This window comes from Mauremys reevesii, linkage group 7, assembly GCF_016161935.1.
Source record: "Mauremys reevesii isolate NIE-2019 linkage group 7, ASM1616193v1, whole genome shotgun sequence".
Taxonomy (NCBI): Eukaryota; Metazoa; Chordata; order Testudines; family Geoemydidae; genus Mauremys; species Mauremys reevesii.
In genome coordinates, this window is record NC_052629.1 from 82,955,333 (window position 1) to 82,974,648 (window position 19,316).

General features: G+C 43.6%; 1 protein-coding gene across 3 annotated transcripts in view; it reads left to right on the forward strand.

The window, feature by feature from the left end:
• The window catches only part of STAB1 (stabilin 1), a 106,843-nt gene that overhangs the window by 28,623 nt on the left and 58,904 nt on the right, over positions 1-19,316 (forward strand). For all 3 annotated transcript variants that reach the window (XR_005582999.1, XM_039482225.1, XM_039482226.1), the window contains 12 exons: positions 185-247; positions 1,382-1,495; positions 1,953-2,006; positions 6,090-6,170; positions 7,692-7,850; positions 9,276-9,338; positions 10,929-11,030; positions 12,612-12,698; positions 14,556-14,667; positions 15,410-15,590; positions 15,920-16,013; positions 17,969-18,127. Coding sequence is in view for 2 of the 3 variants with exons in the window: in XM_039482225.1 (XP_039338159.1) it covers positions 185-247; positions 1,382-1,495; positions 1,953-2,006; positions 6,090-6,170; positions 7,692-7,850; positions 9,276-9,338; positions 10,929-11,030; positions 12,612-12,698; positions 14,556-14,667; positions 15,410-15,590; positions 15,920-16,013; positions 17,969-18,127 (1,269 nt within the window). In the remaining variant the exon portion in view is untranslated. The remainder of the gene's footprint in view (positions 1-184; positions 248-1,381; positions 1,496-1,952; positions 2,007-6,089; positions 6,171-7,691; positions 7,851-9,275; positions 9,339-10,928; positions 11,031-12,611; positions 12,699-14,555; positions 14,668-15,409; positions 15,591-15,919; positions 16,014-17,968; positions 18,128-19,316) is intronic.

Below are 19,316 nucleotides of genomic sequence, written 5' to 3' on the forward strand. Positions count from 1 at the left end.
GTCTAGGTTGCTGATGGGTCAACCAGTTATGGCAGATTATTTTAAAATACAATGGGAACTACAGTATTCTGACTTCTCTAGTGCACAACTTGCAAGTTTTGAAACAAAGGGCGCTCTAGTTCTTGCCTTGACCTCACTTGAATCCCATCCATTCTTTCCCCTTTCCTTTTATCTCTGCTTGCAGAAAACCATTGGGGAGATCCTTGCTTCAATGGAGATCTTCAGTCGATTTGAAACTATCCTGGAGGTGAGGGTGTTTCAGTCTGTCCCTCAGGAAAGTGCAGTATGGGGGACTGTGAATGTTTGCTTTATTACAGCTGTAATATTAACTCGGGAAACAGGATAGCTGTTTGTACTGAAAAACTGCATTTAAAAAAATAGCTTCAGTAGCTTGACTTTCTGTAGTTGACATTTTTGCAATGTCACCACTTTCATTTTGCTTACTTTATAAGAAAACTTAGTGCAGGTGAAAAGTGCCGGTTGACATCCTGACGACGGAAGTCTTCTCTTTATCCATAGAAAGCAGGTACAGCACAGTCAGCTACAGTTCAAGCTTCCCCACCAACACACTTCACACCTGAAGCAAAGAGGGGCCCATATCTAGGAGAGAGAAGAGAGTAGATTCTCCATGGTTCATTCAGTCCATGGCCTCTCTGCTGTGACTGCTAATGAAAGCCTTGATTGTGTTGTGGACACCTGTCCACTAGGAACTGGATTGAAACCGCTGTTGCACTTTATACAGATACTTAAACACAAATAATTTTAAGATGATAATCCCCTGAGGCCTCTGTTCATGAGCCAGATTTGACCTGGTGGCCTACAAGGGAAATGTTCCATATCCTGTTGTTAGTCCCCTGAGCAGTCCAACCCCCCTGTAGTGTTACAGTCCGAAATGTTTTGCAGCATTCCTGTTTTTAGGGGACCATTCCATCAGTTACTGTTCATTTGCAAAATGCATTAAACACATCTTGGAATATAGCTTTTATTCTATTTTTCTCTCTCTAGTTGTATTCAGATAGAGCGATTAGTCTGGGAATATGTATTCTGGTTTGTGTGAAAGCTTCAATGAGAAAGCATTAGTGAAATGCCAGTTGCTTACAGGAGCGCTGTTTAAACTGTTACGACTGTTTTCTGCCAATAGCTTCTTTGGCTCAGCTGTCTTTCTAGGACAGATTCTTGTCTGTCTATATTAGGACTTTATACTGCTGCCCATCACAGCAGAATCTGAGCATTTTCAGTATACGTTTATTAGCAGTAGCAAAGTCCCTAGTGGACTACAGGGCCTCTCTGAATCTTCTCCCTTTCTTACAGCCCTTCTTTCACTAACTCATCCTTGTTTTAGACTAAGAAGTTTCATTCCACTGCTGTTTAATATTTGCAGAACTGTGGCCTGCCTTCGATACTGGATGGACCAGGACCCTTCACTGTGTTTGTGCCAAGCAACAATGGAGTGGATAAGTTAAGAGATGGGAGGCTTATTTATCTTTTTACAGAGGTGAGATTTCATCAGTGTTTTGGATGAATTCATTTTGTGACATTAGGTTTCATGGGACAGGCTTGTGTCAAAGGGGGTATGATCAGTTAGACCAAAATGGTATTGGCAAACTCAATTTTATGCAAAGACTCAAATGCGTGTGATGAGCTTATCTCCGCTGGAAGTTGCTCTTTCCATATTTGAGCAAAGTGTGTCCCAGTTCCTGTAATTCTCCAGAAGGAAGCTCTGTTTTTCATGCTGATATGACCAGCAATGGCAAACGCATCACTAGTTTGGTTATATTGTTAAATGCAGATTTTAAAAAAATTACCTTTCAAGTAAAGATACTGTAAAAATCCACATACAGTTCAAATTCACTGGTTACCAGAATGCTTAATTTCAGTTCCCTCTTCTTTGTGCTGAATGCCAAGATTGAGCATCTACTTATTGTCATTATTATCTCCATTTCCCTCCCCAGGGGATAAATAAGCTTCAGGAGCTTGTGAAACATCACATCTACACTGGAGCAGCGGTAAGGCATCTTTGTTTCTAGTGTATAGGAATCCTTTGGGCCAGCATATATTTAAACACTGACTTGTGTTCAGTTCTTCAGTGTCCCTCTAGCTACCTCTTCAGGGCTTAGGCTTCCCACAGAGGAAGAGAGAGATGTGACAGAGGCCCTGAGGCAGAAAAGCATTTAAGTCATCCCACTGACTTCAATGGGTCTACTCACATGCTTAAAGTTAATCGTGTCTAAGTGCTTGGCTGGATCAGGGCCCTAATGATAAAGCCCTTAGTTTCTTGGGCAGTGGCGGAGGGGGGTTGGGAAGGAGAGAGAGAGGGTTGTTTTCTTTAACACTATCATTAAAATGAAAATATTACTCCACACAAACCTATGAGACACAAATGGTTGGTTTTTTCCCTTCATTTTCAAAAGGTTAATTAGGAATTTCCAAAGTTTGCCATTAAGATTTATAAATAAGGCAATGTTAAGAGCAATATGTTGGTCCTTTTTGGGTCAAATTCACCCCTGTTGTTAAATGCATTGAAATTAGTGGATTCATACTAAGGATGACTGTCGTGTAATGCATTCCCTTGTTGTCACGGAGTATGGGGGAGTCAGGCCCTGCACCCCTCTTCCAGGGACTCTCAGTGGCTCTCAGCCAGCCAGGAAAACAGAAGGTTTATTGGACAACAGGAACGCAGTCTACAGCAGAGCTTGTAGGCACAACCAGGACCCCTCAATCAGGTCCTTCTGGGGGTTCAGGGTGCTTGGATCCCAGCTTGGTATTCCCTAAATTCCACCACCCAGCCCAAAACCGAAACTGCCCAAACCCTCTCTAGCAGGCTCCCCTCCTTTGTACAACTTCCCGGGCAAAGGTGTTTACTCCCCCTGCCTGGCTCAGGTTACAGGCCCAGGTCCTGTCCCTCACCTAAAGTCACCCCCTGCTCTCCCATCCCCCACACAGACAGTTCCTACTCCATCACACTTGTGTAGTCTAATATTTCCAAAAGATCCAGGCTTTTTTCCCTTCTGTTCTAGATGTTTTTAGATATAATTTGGGACTTGTGAAAGGTGTCAGACTGCCGGTTCTGGACCCCTCTACCCACATAACTGGTAGAGCACAGATAGTGGCATGTCCACTCCAACATGCCTCAATCTTGACCTGGCAGGAGTTCAGCCTCCAACCCACTTAAAAAGAACAGGAGTATTTGTGTTTAGTTTCTAGATTAGGCATATTTGCTGAGATTGCCAACCAAGGAACCAGTTAATACCAGTTTTGTTAATGGATTTTGTGCTATGGACGCCTGCCCACTAGAAACTGGATTGAGATCCACCAAATTCATTGCACATAGGCCACTGAATGGCTGCCAGTCTGTGATAACTTTTTGACCATTCTGAATCATAGCTATTGGCAACCAGTGCTTGAATCATCCAGGCTCAAAATATCTGATTTTACAGAAATAAAAAAAATTAAATATATTCTTCTTTAAAAAAAAAATCAACCTGTTTTAAAATTAAATTTGAAATTAGTGCTACCTATATTGAGGCCTAAATTTACTATAGCCTATTAAAATAATTATAATAGATAAAAATGCTACATTAATAAGCCTTCCTCAAATTGTAATGAGTTAAAGGGAGCTGTTTTTTAAATTATATTTAGAATCAGTGAGTAACCATCTTTAATTTTTGATGTTGGGTCAGGGTTTAAGTATATTGCAGTGTCAGGTATTGTATTTTCAGTCTTTACAATGGAGCAAATGCTGGTGTTTACATTTTTCTAAATGTCAGTTGAGGAAACAGATTGGGAGTTGAAAAAGCTTCTTTTCCTCTTCCAATCTATGAGTAAAACAAGGTGTGAGCAGATGAAATCTACTGGTTCTAAAAACATGCAGGACACAATGTCCAGAAACAATCCGTTCAATTCACTAGCTAATTTAGTTTTAAGAGCAAAACATTGTCAAACTTTTTTCTTATGTATCCAGCACATTTAAGAATTTTTTGTTTAACTAATAAAATTTTTTTAAAATGCTGGTTTTATGCATTTTTAAATGAATTCCAATTTCTGTCCAAATGCAGCATGAAACAAATCACAAGCAAGAAGTTAACCATCTAGGACAGATATGGGCAAACTGTGGCCCCAGGATCTTCCTGCCCAGCCCCTGAGCTCCTGGCCTATGAGGCCAGCCTCCCCCAACCCTCCCCTGCTGTTCCCCCTCCTGCGCAATGCTCTGGGTGTCAGGGCTGCGAGCTCCTGGGGCAGCACAGATACAAAGCCGGGGCCTGACCCGGTGCTCTGTGCTGTGCGGTGCGTGGCTGTCTCCAGCTGAGCGGCCGCCAATCACCAGTGCTCCGGGCAGCGCGGTGAGGGGGCAGAGGAGTTCAGGGTGGTGGTCAGGGGCTGGGGGGTGGCTAGGGGTTGGGGCGGTCAGAGGGTAGGGAACAGGGGGGTAGAATGGGGGTAGGGGTCTCAGGGGGCAGTCAGGAATGAGAGGAGGGGTTGGATGAGGTGGTGGGGGACACTTAGGGGCAGGGGTTCCTGGTGGTCAGGGGACAGGTAGCAGGGTGGGGGGTGGATGGGCATGGAGGCTGGGCTATGTCTGGCTGTTTGCGGAGGCAAAGCCTCCCCTAACCGGCCCTCCATACAAATTTCCGAAACCTGATACGGACCTCAGGCCAAAAAGTTTCCCCGCCCTGATCCAGGAGATAGGAAATTCATCAATTTGACATAAAAAAATGTAAAAATTAAGATTCTAAGTAACAGTATAATTGCTTAAATAAATGTGTATTAGTTATAGTGTTATCTTTCAGGTTAGCAAAAAGAAGGACCAGATTTAGTAGAAAGGCTGTATTTAGTTACTATATAGTGCTTACATGGTGCACAGACCTTGTGCTAGTGCTCTGCGTGGGGGTGAATTTCACCTGGTGAGAACATACCCCCTTTTGTTTGTGTTTTTTCTTTATTGTTTTTTTGTTTTTGTCCAGCACAACTAACACCCATATTTCATCAGCTCAGATAAGGCCTGGTCCAAAGCATATACAAGTCAATGGGAGAATTTCCATTGACTTCACTGGCTTTTGATCAGTACCTAATTCCTTGATGTGAGTTTACTTTTAGTTATCTGATCCCGTAGACACAAAAAGTGTTGATTTATATCATAGGTGAGCTGTTAACATGAGGTTCTTAGCTACCTCCCTTTATTCTCTACTTTTTATAAACCTGTCCAGGTTAAGAGCAGAAGTGGGCAAATGACAACCATTTTCCAACATGATTTGTGCTACAGCAGCCTGGTCTCTCTGTTCAGGGAAGGCAATTATTGTTATGTTTTGCAAACATACTCTAGACCAGTGGTTCTCAACCAGGGGTACGCAGAGGTCTTCCGGGGGTACATCAGCTCATCTAGATATTTGCCTAGTTTTACAACAGCCTACATAAAAAGCACTAGCAAAGTCAGTACAAACTAAAATGTCATACAGACAATGACTGGTTTATACAGGTCTATATACTATACACTGAAATGTACGTACAATATTTATATTCTAGTTGATTTATAATTATAGGGCAAAAATGAGAAGGTCAAGCAATTTTTCAGTAAGTGTGCTGTGCCACTTTTGTATTTTTTTTTTTGGTCTGATTTTGTAAGCAAGTAGTTTTTAAGTGAGGTGAAACTTGGAGGTACTCAAGACAAATCAGAGTTCTGAAAGGGGTAGTCCAGAAAGGTTGAGTCTGGCTCTGGGCCATTCCCCCCCTCGCAAACAGCAGGCCCCCAAAAGGTACCCCCCACCGCACCTCTCCAGCAGCAGCCCCCTAGAGCCCCCCCCCCCCAAAAAAAGGTTTAGGCAGGTGTATTTATAGTACAAGTCACGGACAGGTCACAGGCCGTGAATTTTTGTTGATTGCCCGTGACCTATCGATGACATTTATTAAAAATACCTATGACTAAATCATAGCCTTAGTCATGTGTATTTTGCAGAGGAAAGTTTAAATATTAGTCAACTCTTCAAAGGTGGTTTAGGGAGAGAATGTGTAGTGATTCTGAAATACATACAGCTCTCTCTCCTCCTCCGGTTTGTTTTTCATAGCATTGTCTCCTTTTTGTATATATATTTCAGGTGACTGTAGAGAAGCTGACAACGATGCCACAGATTATAACCATGGCAAACCAGATACTTACCATCAATATCACTGAGGATGTAAGTGCCACATGCTAGATATGGGCTGAAACCAAACCCGAAATATAAACGCTCAAAACTTCGGGAAAGTTTGGTTCTGGATGTGACAGTCTGGATCACAGAAACCACCTTGGGGCTGCCAACTGATGTTCCAAGATTACTTCTGCCCCTGCTTTCCCTGCCAGCTTCGGACGCCAGCACCCTGTCTTGTTGAGCCAGACATGCCAGTCTGCCCCAACACAGACCCAGGGTCTGAACCATGTGCCCCAAAGCTGCAGACTCAGCTGAAAGCAGCTAACAGTAGTGTTCCTGTCTTTAACACTCAGATGCCCAACTCCCAATGGGGTCCAAACCCCAAATAAATCCATTTTATCCTTTGTAAAGCTTATACAGGGTAAACTCATAAATTGTTTGCCCTTTATAACACAGAGAGATATGCACAGCTGTTTGCCCCCCCCTTGGTATTAACACATACTCTGGGTTAATTAATAAGTACAAAGTTATTTTATTAAATACAGAAAGTAGGATTGAAGTGGTTCCAAGTAGTGACAGACAGAACAAAGTGAATTACCAAGTAAAATAAAATAAAACACGCAAGTCTGAATCTTAATACAGTAAGAAGACTGAATACAGACAATCTCACCCTCGGTGTTCCAGTAAGCTTCCTTTTACAGACTAGTCTCCTTCTAGTCTGGGTCCAGCAATCACTCACACCCCCTGTAGTTACTGTCTTTTGTTCCAGTTTCTTTCAGGTATCCTTGGGGGGTGGAGAGGCTATCCCTTTAGCCAGCTGAAGGCAAAATGGAGGGGTCTCCCAGGGGTTTAAGTAGATTCTCTCTTGTGGGTGGAGACTCCCTCCTCTCTCCTATGCAAAGTCCAGCTCCAAGATGGAGTTTTGGAGTCACATGTCCATGCATGACCCAGTTTACAGGCAGCAGCCATTGTTTACATGCTACCCTGAATGTCCTCAGGTAGATTTCTTATGTGGATTGGAGCTTTCCAAGATTAATTGTCCTTTAAGTGTTTCTTCATTGGGCACTTAATTTGCACATTCCTTTCTCAAGCTGGCCGAATGCTTTACTAAGGCTACTTAGAAATCAAGCAAGTATACAGCCAATATTCATAACTTGGAATACAACAATGACACATGCATACAAATAGGATGAATAGATTCAGTCGATCATAGCCTTTACAGAGATGCTACATGGCATATGTAGCATAAAACATATTCCAGTTAAGTCATGTATATACATTAATAAGCATATTTCCATGAAGCCTTATGGGGTGCACCGTCACACTGGAACAGGACTTTGTGACTCAGGCCAACTCTGCTATGTCTTCTGCTTAATAAACTAGATTTCTTTAAAGCTATTATGCATTCTCCCCCTCTGTCCCATGCATGATTTCCACTAGGAAAGATGGATATTGTGTAGCTGATATTGAAGAGACTGCCTATTGTAATTTACCAGCATGTCTCCTTACATTGTTTGAGTGGGAATGACTTAGGGTATTGATTTTGTTTTGGGGGTTTTTTTGGAACAGGGGAGAATTCTGTTGGATGATTCTGGGATTCCCTTAAACAAGAGGGACATTGTGGCATCAAATGGTATCATTCATACCTTGGATGGCATCTTCATTCCTCCTTCAATAATCCCCATTCTGCCTCAGAGGTGCAATGAAGTACAGCACAAAATCATAGCAGTAAGTCAAGTTTTTCCATTCTTTCCCCCAGTGGGTGTGTAGCAAGGTGAAGACTCACCACTACAGGGTGCTATAGAAAAACCTAAGATAGACTATATTTGAGCACAGAAGGTGCGTCTGTGTATTCTCACACTGTGAATTAAATTCACCCCCATTATTATCCCTGGCGCTAGACTGCCTCCATAGCTAGCCAGTGTATGTGCTGTGAGCATTTCTTCTGCTAACGCTGCCACACCACCTTGCTGGGAAGTCAGCTGTTTTCTCTTAGGGTTGGGTTTGTTTTTTTTTGACAAAAGACTTAGAGCAGCACTTTTTTCCTCCTACCCAAGATATCCATGATTCAGAAAGGTGTTCAGCTCTTCAGAGGGCTGCTATTTGGGAATTGTTTGAGATGCAGTCCTTCCTGTTTATACCAGAGCTACCAACCAGTTTGATAATGCCTGATCACCTGACTCTGAACGTCTGTCTCCTATTAGTTTGGACTGGGAAGCAGCAAGAGCTTCTGCTCAGTCACAGCTGTTTTGTTGCTATAAAAGCCGAATGATATTTATTTATTTATGCAAACTAAATCTTTTGAAATGCCCTTTGGCTTTCCAATGCCTACTGATGGCACTTCTTCAGAGAGGCTGGCTGCTGTCCTGTTGAAGTCACTGCAGGAACACGTAGAGATGCAGCAAGTGCTGATCCTACAATGGAAGGCATGCATCTCCCTCGTCCCACACAGCAAACCTCTCCAGCATCCCTCATTTTTGTCCCAAATTCCCTATGTTCCACACAAATTTGGTGCCCCGACACTTCTATTGTTGAAAATTATTTACATCTGAAATGAAGACTCACTGCACTGAGGCCACAGAAAGAGTAATTTACACTGAAGGAAGGAGCTTATTCTGGGTATTTTTCACACACACTGTGCCACATTTGGGCCAGAGCTGGTTCATGTATATGCTTCACAGAGCTCCACTGAAGCCAGTGGGGCCCGTCACAGGTCTGAGGTCCACTTGTGTGCCCCAGTAATAGCCCAGAAGTGACATAAGAGTCCACAATACTTCTGGGTGTCGTGAGACCTAAAGCATTAACTGTAAATCACAGCTACAAACAGTATCTACTAGAAAAAGCCCTGACTGGTTTGTCCTCATCTCACAGAGATGTACCGGTGTAAAAACCAGCACTTTGAGATGTGAGTAATACCCACGGAAATTATCTGGGAAACATTTTTTCTTTAAATGAAAAATACACCTTGTTCCTCAACCTTTACTTCTTAAAACTTCTTTGGTCATATTTCTTATTGTGGCGCAAGAAAAGGTGTCATAAGCAATATTTCTGTATTGTTCTTCATGTATGAGCATAAAATGGGGTTATGTTTGAGTGTGTGTAAATGTAAATACTCTCATGGGAAGGACTTTTATTCTCTTGGTTTTATAACAGGGCTCTTGTGTTGATTGTGGGGCCCTGAACACCAGCGTTTGCCCACCTCACAGCACAAAAATGGTAAATATTTTGTTTGTATTATAATAGCACCCATTGTGCTAGACACTATACAGATATATAGTAAGAGTGCTGATAACTCACAGAGCTTACAATCTAAATAGACAAGACAGACAACGGGTGGGAGGGGAAACTGAGGCACAATGAGGGGAAGTGACTTGCTCAATGTCACAAAACAAGTCAGTGACAAAGCCAGGAGTGTAACCCAGGTCTCCTTGGTCCTAGTCCAAGGCTTAATCCACTGGTCTATGCTGCCTCTGTTTCTGAAGTGTGCAGAACCTGATCACTGGAGTGACATGAAGCATTGTGTGTGTTAAGTGAAACTAGACTTTTAACACCCTGACTCCACCAGAGACAGAACCTTTACTACCAGCCAGATCTTGAAGCCCAACCATTGTCATCCTGCTTCTTTCAACGTGCTAATCAACTGCCACTCAAAGGAATCACCAACCTTGATTCTACCAAAACCATGTTGTTGTTCCTCTAGTGTAGTGATTTTCAAAGTTCAGGTTGTGACCCAGTACTGGGTCACAGAATGCAAGGCACTGGTTTGCCTTGCTCAGCATCCAGGGTCCATGGCGGCCAGCCAGTAAAAACTAGTAGTCCCCCTACCAGTTCTGACGCCGCGCTGCGCCCTAGAAGCGGCCAGCATCAGGTCCAGCTCATAGACAGGGGGTCCACGGGACTCCGCACACTGCCCCTGCCCCGAGCGCTGGCTCCGCATTCCCATTGGCCGCACGCCCCAATCCCCTGCCCCAGTCCTGAGCCTCTCCCCAAACCCGGAGCCCCACACCAAACCTGGGGCCCTCATCCCCGGCTCCACCCCAGAGCCCGCACTCCCATCTTAGAGTCCTGATCCCTCCCCTCGTTCACCTGCACATCTACCAACGTGATATATGCCATCATGTGCCAGCAATGCCCCTTTGCCATGTACATTGGCCAAACCGGACAGTCTTTATGCAGAAGAATAAATGGACATAAATCTGACATCAGGAATCATAACATTCAAAAACCAGTGGGAGAACACTTCAACCTCTCTAACCATTCAGTGACAGACTGGACGGTGGCAATTTTGCAACAAAAAAACTTCAAAAACAGACTCCAAAGAGAGACTGCTGAACTTGAATTAATATGCAAATTAGATACAATTAATTCAGGCTTAAACAGAGACTGGGAATGGTTGGGTCATTACACTAATTGAATCTATTTCCTTATGTTAAGTTCTCACACCTTCTATGGGTCATCTTAATTATCACTTCAAAAGTTTTTTTTCTCCTGCTGATGATAGCTCATCTCAGTTGATTAGACTCTTCCTGTTGGTATGCATACTTCCACCTTTTCATGTTCTCTGTATGTATAAATATCTCCTGTCTGTGTGTTCACTTCTATGCATCCGAAGAAGTGAGCTGTAGCTCACGAAAGCTCATGCTGAAATAAATTTGTTAGTCTCTAAGGTGCCACAAGTACTCCTGTTCACCTTGACACTCTCATGAACTTCCTCAGCTCAATGCTAGACAGTTAGCCTTTGCAGCAAGGGGCAGAGAAAAAGCATGAACATAGCTGTTGTGCTGATGACTTGTTTCATTTCTGAAGGCTCAGGAGATCTATCCAAGTGAATGTGTCTACGTCCATGATCCATTAGGCTTGAATGTCCTGAAGAAGGGCTGTGCCCGGTACTGCAATCAAACCATTCTGGTAAGTGTGATGTACAGTATCCAAGGGCACATTCTAATTCAAGGGAGCTTAATTTGGCTTCTCCTGGCTTAGCTAGAGGAGAATGTTTTGCCTTGAACTGGGTGGTTCCCAATTGGAGTACAAGTGGCAGGGAGGAGGAAGTGCTCCCACACTAAGGGTATGTTTACCCTGCAGTTGGGAGATGTGATTGCAGCATGTGTAGACGTACCGAAGCTAGCTTTGAGCTAACTTGAGTAAAAATAGCCATGAAGCATGGGTGATGGCACAGCTAGATCCACCCACCCAGACCCCTGGGTACGTACTCAGGTCAGTGACTACCTCCCATGCTACTGTGGCTTCATTGCTTTTGTCACTGGCTCGTCCATGTCAGAGCTAGCTCAGATATGTCTAAATGAGCTTCCGTCACATCTCCCAACTGCAGGATAGACGTACCCTAAAGGTATGGATATACTTCATGCCAGGAGTGAGAGTCCCAGCTCAAGGAGACAAACCCGCACTAGCACTGATCCAGTTAACATGCTAAAAATTGTGTGTAGTCACAGCAGCACCAGCAGTGGGAAGGGCTAGCTGCCCCCAGTGCACACCTAGCTGAAGCCATAGATACATATTTAGGGCATCTAGCTTCTACTGCTCATGCTGCTGTGGGTATGCTATTTTTAGCATGCTAACTCAATCAGATCTACTGCGGGTATGTCTCCTTGAGCTGAGAATCACACCCCCTGCTCAAAGTGTATCTATAGCCTGTGTCCTGTCACTGGACTGGGGGTGGATTGCACTAACTGGGGAAGTTCCCTCCTAGGGGTAAATATTTAGCAAAACACGTGAGGATTGATCTGCATGACTCCCCGGTTAAGTGCTGATTGAAGCTGCATGGCTAAATCTACACGAGCCACCTTGAATGTGACAGGCTGTGGTGGAGGAAACACCGTAGCAGAGAGCATGGTGTTAACTTCTGTCACAGAGCCCCATGCATGTCTCAAAGGAAACAGTGCAGTTAGAGAGTGCACGCTAAGCTTGCAGATCACGTATCCTGTTGTTGAAACCTTATCAGGTGTTTTGGGAAACAGCCTCATCCTGGCTAGAACTGTCATGGTGCTTGCAAGTGATCAGACATCAGGGAGCCAAGCGTCAGGGGGTCACACTGATGGTGTGACCTTGTGAAATGATGCAGCTTTTGGCAAGGATGGACAAAGGGCAGACATGGCCCAGAACAATCAAAAACACAAGGCCTCAAAATCCAGCTCATGGGCAGGAGGGGAGGGAAGTAGGTTTTGCTAGGGTGGGGGGGAAAAAAACCTGGTTGGGTATTGTAAGAGGGTATTGCTGGGGGGGGGGCGGGAAATCGAGGTGTGGGGGATATTGGAGGCATAGTTCAGAATCCAGGTCAAATAGTCCTCTTGATTAATCCACCGCCACTGGAAGAGCTGAATTTAATACTTGGAAATGGAGAATGGCAAACTCTTAGTCTGAGCACTGAGAGGAACAAGAGAAAAAGATCTGAGTTCAGACCATATACGTGTTGTATGGTGTTTATAACATTAAGCTTCTCCACACGGTGTACCAATGTTACGTCTTTTTCAGAAACCTGGGTGTTGCAAAGGATTCTTTGGTCTTGACTGCATGCCATGCCCTGGTGGATTCTCCAATCCATGCTATGGCAGAGGGAATGTAAGTGCACCAGAACCCACTATGTTGGACCCATGGTTGGATTATACTAGCTTTTTCAAACTCCTAGTGGGAAGCTGGGGAGTTTGGTTATGTGCATCCAATTGGCAGTGTTTACCAGGAATTCACACTCTTTGCACCAAACATGGAAATTATCAGTGTCTTGTGCTCAACTTTGCAAAGGCCAAAGAAACAGAACACACAAAGCTTGGATATAGACAAAGGATGGGAAAGACATAATCTTAATTCTGTTACTCTTGCTGTCCATCTTAAAGGGTGGAGATACCTTGTCTTTGCTTCTTTCTTTCTCTGCCTCTTTCTCTTCTGACAAGAGGCATCATTTACAGTCTAGAGAAAGTAAGGACAGTGTCTGTGCTGTACATAGTTATTGATTTCTGTATACTACACCTTTAAATGTGAGAAGTCTGCCTGTCTGGCCAGGGAGCAGGTTTGTGAGAAAATTAAAGACAGACAATCTTACAGATGGGGAGCAAGGCATTTCTTTTTGTCTCCTGAAGATAGAAAACAAAATCATAGCTACGCACACCAAAATGTCTTGTACTGAGATTAATGCCTCTTCTAGGATTTATACCATTGTAACTCGGAGCAAAATGTGTCCAATATAGGGTGACCAGATGTCCCGAAATTGAGGTGTTTGTCTCGCGTCCTGACCGATGTTTGGTCGGGACGCAATCTGTCCGGATATTTTGCGGTACTCCTTTTTTTTTCTCTGCCGGTGGACCCCCCGCCCCAAATGTATCCCGATATTTTCTTCCTCTCATCTGGTCACCCTAGTCCAATAGCTGCCACTCATAACTAACTCACATTACATGCATATATGACTGTATACAAGTTGTTAATGCCCTGCACAGAAGTGAAGTACTACATGTTGTATTTGCAAGGCAAGTTATGGCTGCTGTCGGAACTAAACTTAACATTTCCAGGCTGTTGTGCTTTCAAATCTCACTATAATGTTTTATTCATTGAGCGTCTTTTTTCACAATAACAGTGTAAATCTGGATGCATAACAGATATCACAGTGTGACATACAATAACAGGGATAACTTTTTCTCTCTTGTGGAAGAAGACTCGATCAAGGCTATGGATTAATATATATTCAGGGCTGATCCTTCTGAACAAAATAACCCTCAGAGCCAAACCCATGGGAAGAACAATGTGTGCTCATGTGCTGCAATTCCAAATGGTATTTGTCAGTGTGTAACTCTGGGACTCAAATACAAAATATTACAAGGCATTTGGTTTGGCACTAGCTCTGTTGGAACTGACTACTATGCAGTATTTTCTGTTACCACTACCAACATTTTTTGTTTTTATTCTGAATGTACGGGAAATAACTCACGTCATCACTACACACTCATCTTATTCCCACTGGACACAGGTCACCCGGTTTACGTAAAGTAGAAGCAGACTTGAAACTTCATCCAAAACTTGAGCTGAATCTTTTCTGATATTTGAAAAAATTTGGTCTGTTTTTCTCTTCCACTTTGCATGTGCTTCCTGCCTGCAGCTGGGACCAAAAGCAGAAGCTCCAAAAAGTCGTGTGTGTGTTCACATGACATTTCCAGCCCAGTTCTGCAGTCCCAAGAGATCTGAATAAACATCTGAACTTTCAGCTGCTATCTCAATTTAACTACCATTTTAATGTTCAGCTTCTTTGCTTCTGGTCACCAGGACCATGTTAGTCTGTGTGGTTTTTTTTTTCTTGCTTCTAAAATGGTTTACAATCCTCCATGCTTTTCTGGAACCTGCGAGGTTTCCCTTACTAGACATTAATGTCTCTGTCAGGTATATTTTCCCTCCACCTTGTTCACGTCAGTTTTCTTTTTGCTTTTCTTCCAGTGTAGTGATGGAATGCAAGGGAATGGCAACTGTCTCTGCTTTGAGGGTTTCAAAGGAATAGCCTGCCACATCTGCTCAAACCCAAACAAGCACGGGGAGAACTGTGATGAAGGTCTGTAATTCCTCAAGAAAGCAACCCTGATGGGTAACAGGAAATGCAAGGCAGTAAACTGAGCAAAGTGGGCAGGGGAATGTAGGCATGGACCCTTTCCTAGCAGGGAGCTCTATGGACTAGTTTCACAAGTTAGGCCCTTCATTTGGGTCATTTCATGCTGGAGTAGACAAAGCACGGATCAATGTCTGGCAGATGGAGATGGGCTCAACTGAAAAATTCAGATCCAGATTTTGGAATCCCCCCAGCAGTGTTTTGAAGGTGTTTGAATCCATCTCTGTCAGGGGGGAATGACCCAATAAATCTTTCCCATCTCTAAGTGCTCTGAGGGCCTGGAGTCCAATGACTGAAGATAAAATGCTGTCATCCTTGCTTACCAGCCCCAGATAGGGTGTAACTCTGATGGCTTTGAATGTCCATTTCCATTAGCTCCCCTCTTCCCCAGCCCTTTACTCATAATGATGAGAACATTTTGCCACATCCTTGGTTGATGTAAATTAGTGACTGCCTTGAAATCAATGGAGCTACATTGACTTATGCCAGATGAGGATCTGCTCAATTAGGCATGTTTTCAGGAAAAGCAGAAATATCTCCCAGGTGACTTCTAAGAATTGAGAACTAATCTGACAATCATTTGGTTTGAGAAGAGACTGCAAGAGAAATTTGAAAATCTAAAAGGTGCTCTCTCTGCAGGAGTTTGCCAACTGACCAGGCAACTGATTCTTCTCCATGCGTTTGACAGATTGCGGTTGCATCCATGGAATTTGTGATAACAGGCCAGGCAGCAAGGGAAAGTGCCAGTCCCGTTCATGTAAGGATGGCTATACAGGGGAATTCTGTGACAAGACTTCTCAGAACTGTGGCCCGACTGCATCTCAGTATTGTCACCGGAACGCAGTCTGCAGTCTCAACAACACAGCCAGGTTATTATGTACATAGTAGGGGCCGGGGTACGCTGGGGCCAGGGCTGTGTCGCTGTGTGTGTTTGTACAGCATCTGGCACAGTGGGGCTTCAGTAATATAAATGGGTGTAGCCAGCTCTGTGCATTGGTGAGTACATGGTTGTGTATGTCACATAGACATCTACGCCACAGGAAATCACAGCATCAAAGAATGTCCTCACCGTGTTAAAGATGTGCAATCCTGCCCATGCTCGTTGCTGAATTTTAATGGAGCAGTGCTAGCAGACACCCTCTGCCTCGCTGCTGTTCTGTGCTTGGGAATTCACGTCTTTTTGTGCTTGGTTTTTAAGGTGCATCTGTACTGATGGCTATGAAGGGGATGGATTTTCCTGCCTGCCCATTGATCTTTGTAGGAAGCCGGAACGAGGAGGCTGTTCAGAAAATGTGAGTGGGTAACACGGGAGAAATATTAGTTACTGTCGAGAACAGGGCTCCAGGATTCAGTAGATCTGTTCCCAGATCTGCCACTGACTTGTGTGGCCAAGGACACATTATTTGACCTGCTTAGCCTCAGTTTCTCCTTCTGTAATATGGGATTAAACAACACTTACCTCCCAGTGCTGATGTGAGGCATAATGAATTAATGTTTGTAAAGCACACTGATGCCTGTGGATGGACAGTGCTACAGTAGAGCAAAGCATAATCATGTTTTTTAAACTTCAGTGTGAGGAATGCATCTAGGTCATATAAAGGGAAAGCAGATGGGAGTGGGGCAAATGAAGGATGGGTCTCTTTAAGAAGGGCCAGCTGCCTCAGATCTTTGATTTGTTACCTATGAGCTCTTTTGACTGTGTCAGGCTGGAATGTTCTGGAGAGATCTTCCTCTCCCTTATGGAAAAATCCTATTTAATTCAATAGTGACTAATGTCCCTGGTATAGAATTCTATAGGATGGCTCAGAACAGCTATAGAAAGGGTCTCATTCTCTATAAAATCCTATGTAATTTAGAGTAATTGTCTATAAAACCCTTTTGGTTTCATCCCTATTAGTACAAATCTATAGGATTTCTCCAGGGAAGTGTTTCTGCCCCCCCCCCCGCCACTTTGGAACAATTAGAGACAGGTCCCAGAGAATCCATCCCAAGTTTTATGCAAGACCTAGTGTATGAAGACAATAAAAACAGACCAGCCCACCCACTAAATCTGAGTCTTTTGGAGAGGTTGAAAAGTCTGCATTCCACAGATCTAAAAGAAGCCAGAAGTGGAAAAGCCATAACATCATGAGGGTGTTCCTCCTGCATCATTTGCAGCCTAGCTGGCAATGGGAAGTGCATGAAATCTAACAAGAGCACCTGTTCTCATAAAATTCACAACCCAATTTTGCAAAACTAAAGATCTGGATGGTTTGAGCAAGAATCTGTTTAATTGTTCATTCGAAGGTGTTCAGATACTGCATTGATGGGGACTATCTAAATATCTAGATAGAAACCCACACTTAGGGTGACCAGATAGCAAGTGTGAAAAATCGGGTGGGGGAGGGGGTAATAGGAGTCTATATAAGAAAAAGCCCCAAATATCAGGACTGTCCCTATAAAATCGGGACATCTGGTCACCCTACCCACACTTCTGAGATTTGTCCCTGGTTAAACGTTAGGGTGGTGAAGCGTAGGAGTGAAACTGGAGAGTTGCGGGAGGAATTGCAACGGATAAAGAGGTTTTTTCCGAAACTATGCTAAGTCTTTCTGCCTCTCTTCCAGTTGGTTTATAATCAGTATTATTTTGGAAACCAAGTTTATTGTACCCTGTTTTGGGAACCAGTCTGCTATTGTCCATGGGTAATTGGGTGGTACCAGAGCAGGTGGAAGAGGTATTCCAAGACCCATTCACCTATTACAGGGGCTGTTTATTATTATTTTTGTAATTTGCTGATGAATAGCGCTATATAACAGCTGGATATTATGATGATGCTGTTACACATCTGCAGCCTCCTGTGATTTTGCAGCTGTAGGTGTAATGCTGCCCTGGGGCTGGGTCATTGGCAGTAGGTTTGAACTTGGGTCCTCTGGATCTTAAATACGTGACCGCTACTGCTTGAGCCAGGGCTTTAACAGACTCCTCAACCTCTGTCTGTGGCTCAGCCACCACTAGACAGACAGACAGACGGTGTACTCAGCACTTTGCAGCAACAGCAGGGATAAAATTCTCATCCTCCTCCAAAACCCGTCTCCTATTGCATGAGCTCAAGGTGAATCTCTGATTCTACCCAATTGGGGGAGACTGTTAAACATGTGTACTAGCCAGTTCATTATATTACTTCCTGGGAAGGTTTCCCATCATCAATGGTTTTATTTTAATTTGTTTTCATTTAAGTTTAATTTGCCTTTCTCCCCTCCCCCACAGGCCATATGTACCAGTGCAGGCCCTGGTACTGCTACCTGTCAGTGTAACAAGGGCTGGACTGGGGATGGAAAAGCCTGTGTTGCTATAGATAACTGTGTGCTGGAGACAAGAGGGGACTGCCACATGAATGCAGACTGCAGCTTTGTTGGACCTGGACAGGTAAGTTCAGCACTAACTGGTCCATCGCTGAGATTTATGGACACTTGCTATGTACACCACACTGTAGCAGTCTGAAATTCCTAGGAGCAGCAATTCTTGTTGCTCCAGGAATGTCAGCAGCAAGGCCTACTCGACTGGTGTGTCTGAAAGAAATTGGCTTCCATTAAATCAGCAAAATTTAGTCCTTATACAGTATGATTCAATGAAATACTAGTAACCAATAAAAAGCTGAGAATTCTTTGAATAGCAAGTACTACGTTTAATAACTATTTTTTTATTTAACGCGCTTCCCACAGACACCACTCTAGCCATCCTTCCCCATACACAGCATTGCACAGCTAGTCAAGGGAATCATGGGGGTAGCTCATTCTCCTGAAGCATCAGGTGTAGGCCACTGCCAGAAGCACAGCTTCATGGGCTGTTGGACTTTCCTGCCACAGGGAGTTCTGGATTCTTGTGTCCTGTAATTTCTGGTTTCAGACAACTGATATGTGGAGGTAGGTTTGGGGAGTGTTAAAATATATAATAAATACATCAAATAGCTACAGCAGTTAAAGTGGCCATCCATTTGGGCAAATTCCTGTCTCTCTAGCCATCTTCAAGGTAGGAAGGCCCATAGTTTGGCCTATATTTTTCTCTCATCTGTTTGAAAAATCCATGGTAGTCTTTTAATTTCTTTTTCATTAAAACAAGAGTTAGTAAATCAGCATTCCTGAGTCTGATAAGATCCCCGGGGTCCAGTCTGGAACTGTGGGACTGCTGTACTCCCTTAACTTTCCAGCCTGGGCTGTCTCTCACAATGCTTCACTAGTGACAAACAGCAAACCCCTCTAGATGCTGTGATCACTCAGCCACCAGCATACAGAGACACACCCATCTAAATTGCATGAACGCTCTCTAAGCCACTCATGAAGTATCCATAAGGAATCACCAGCAAATCTCCCAAGTCCCCAGCCTTGCACCCCAGAAATATATCATCAGTTACACTGCTCAAGATCTTATCTGCTCAAGATCTTAACTTGAAAAATGCAAGCTCATTAATTAGTTCACCATTTCGTCAAAGGATGGGGGATATGTACCAGTCTTTGTATTCTGAGCAGATTCCCCAAGCACTTTAGGCAAACTCACTGGTAAAACTAAACCATTAAAATAAGTTCAGTAACTACAGAAAGATAGATTTTAAGTGAGT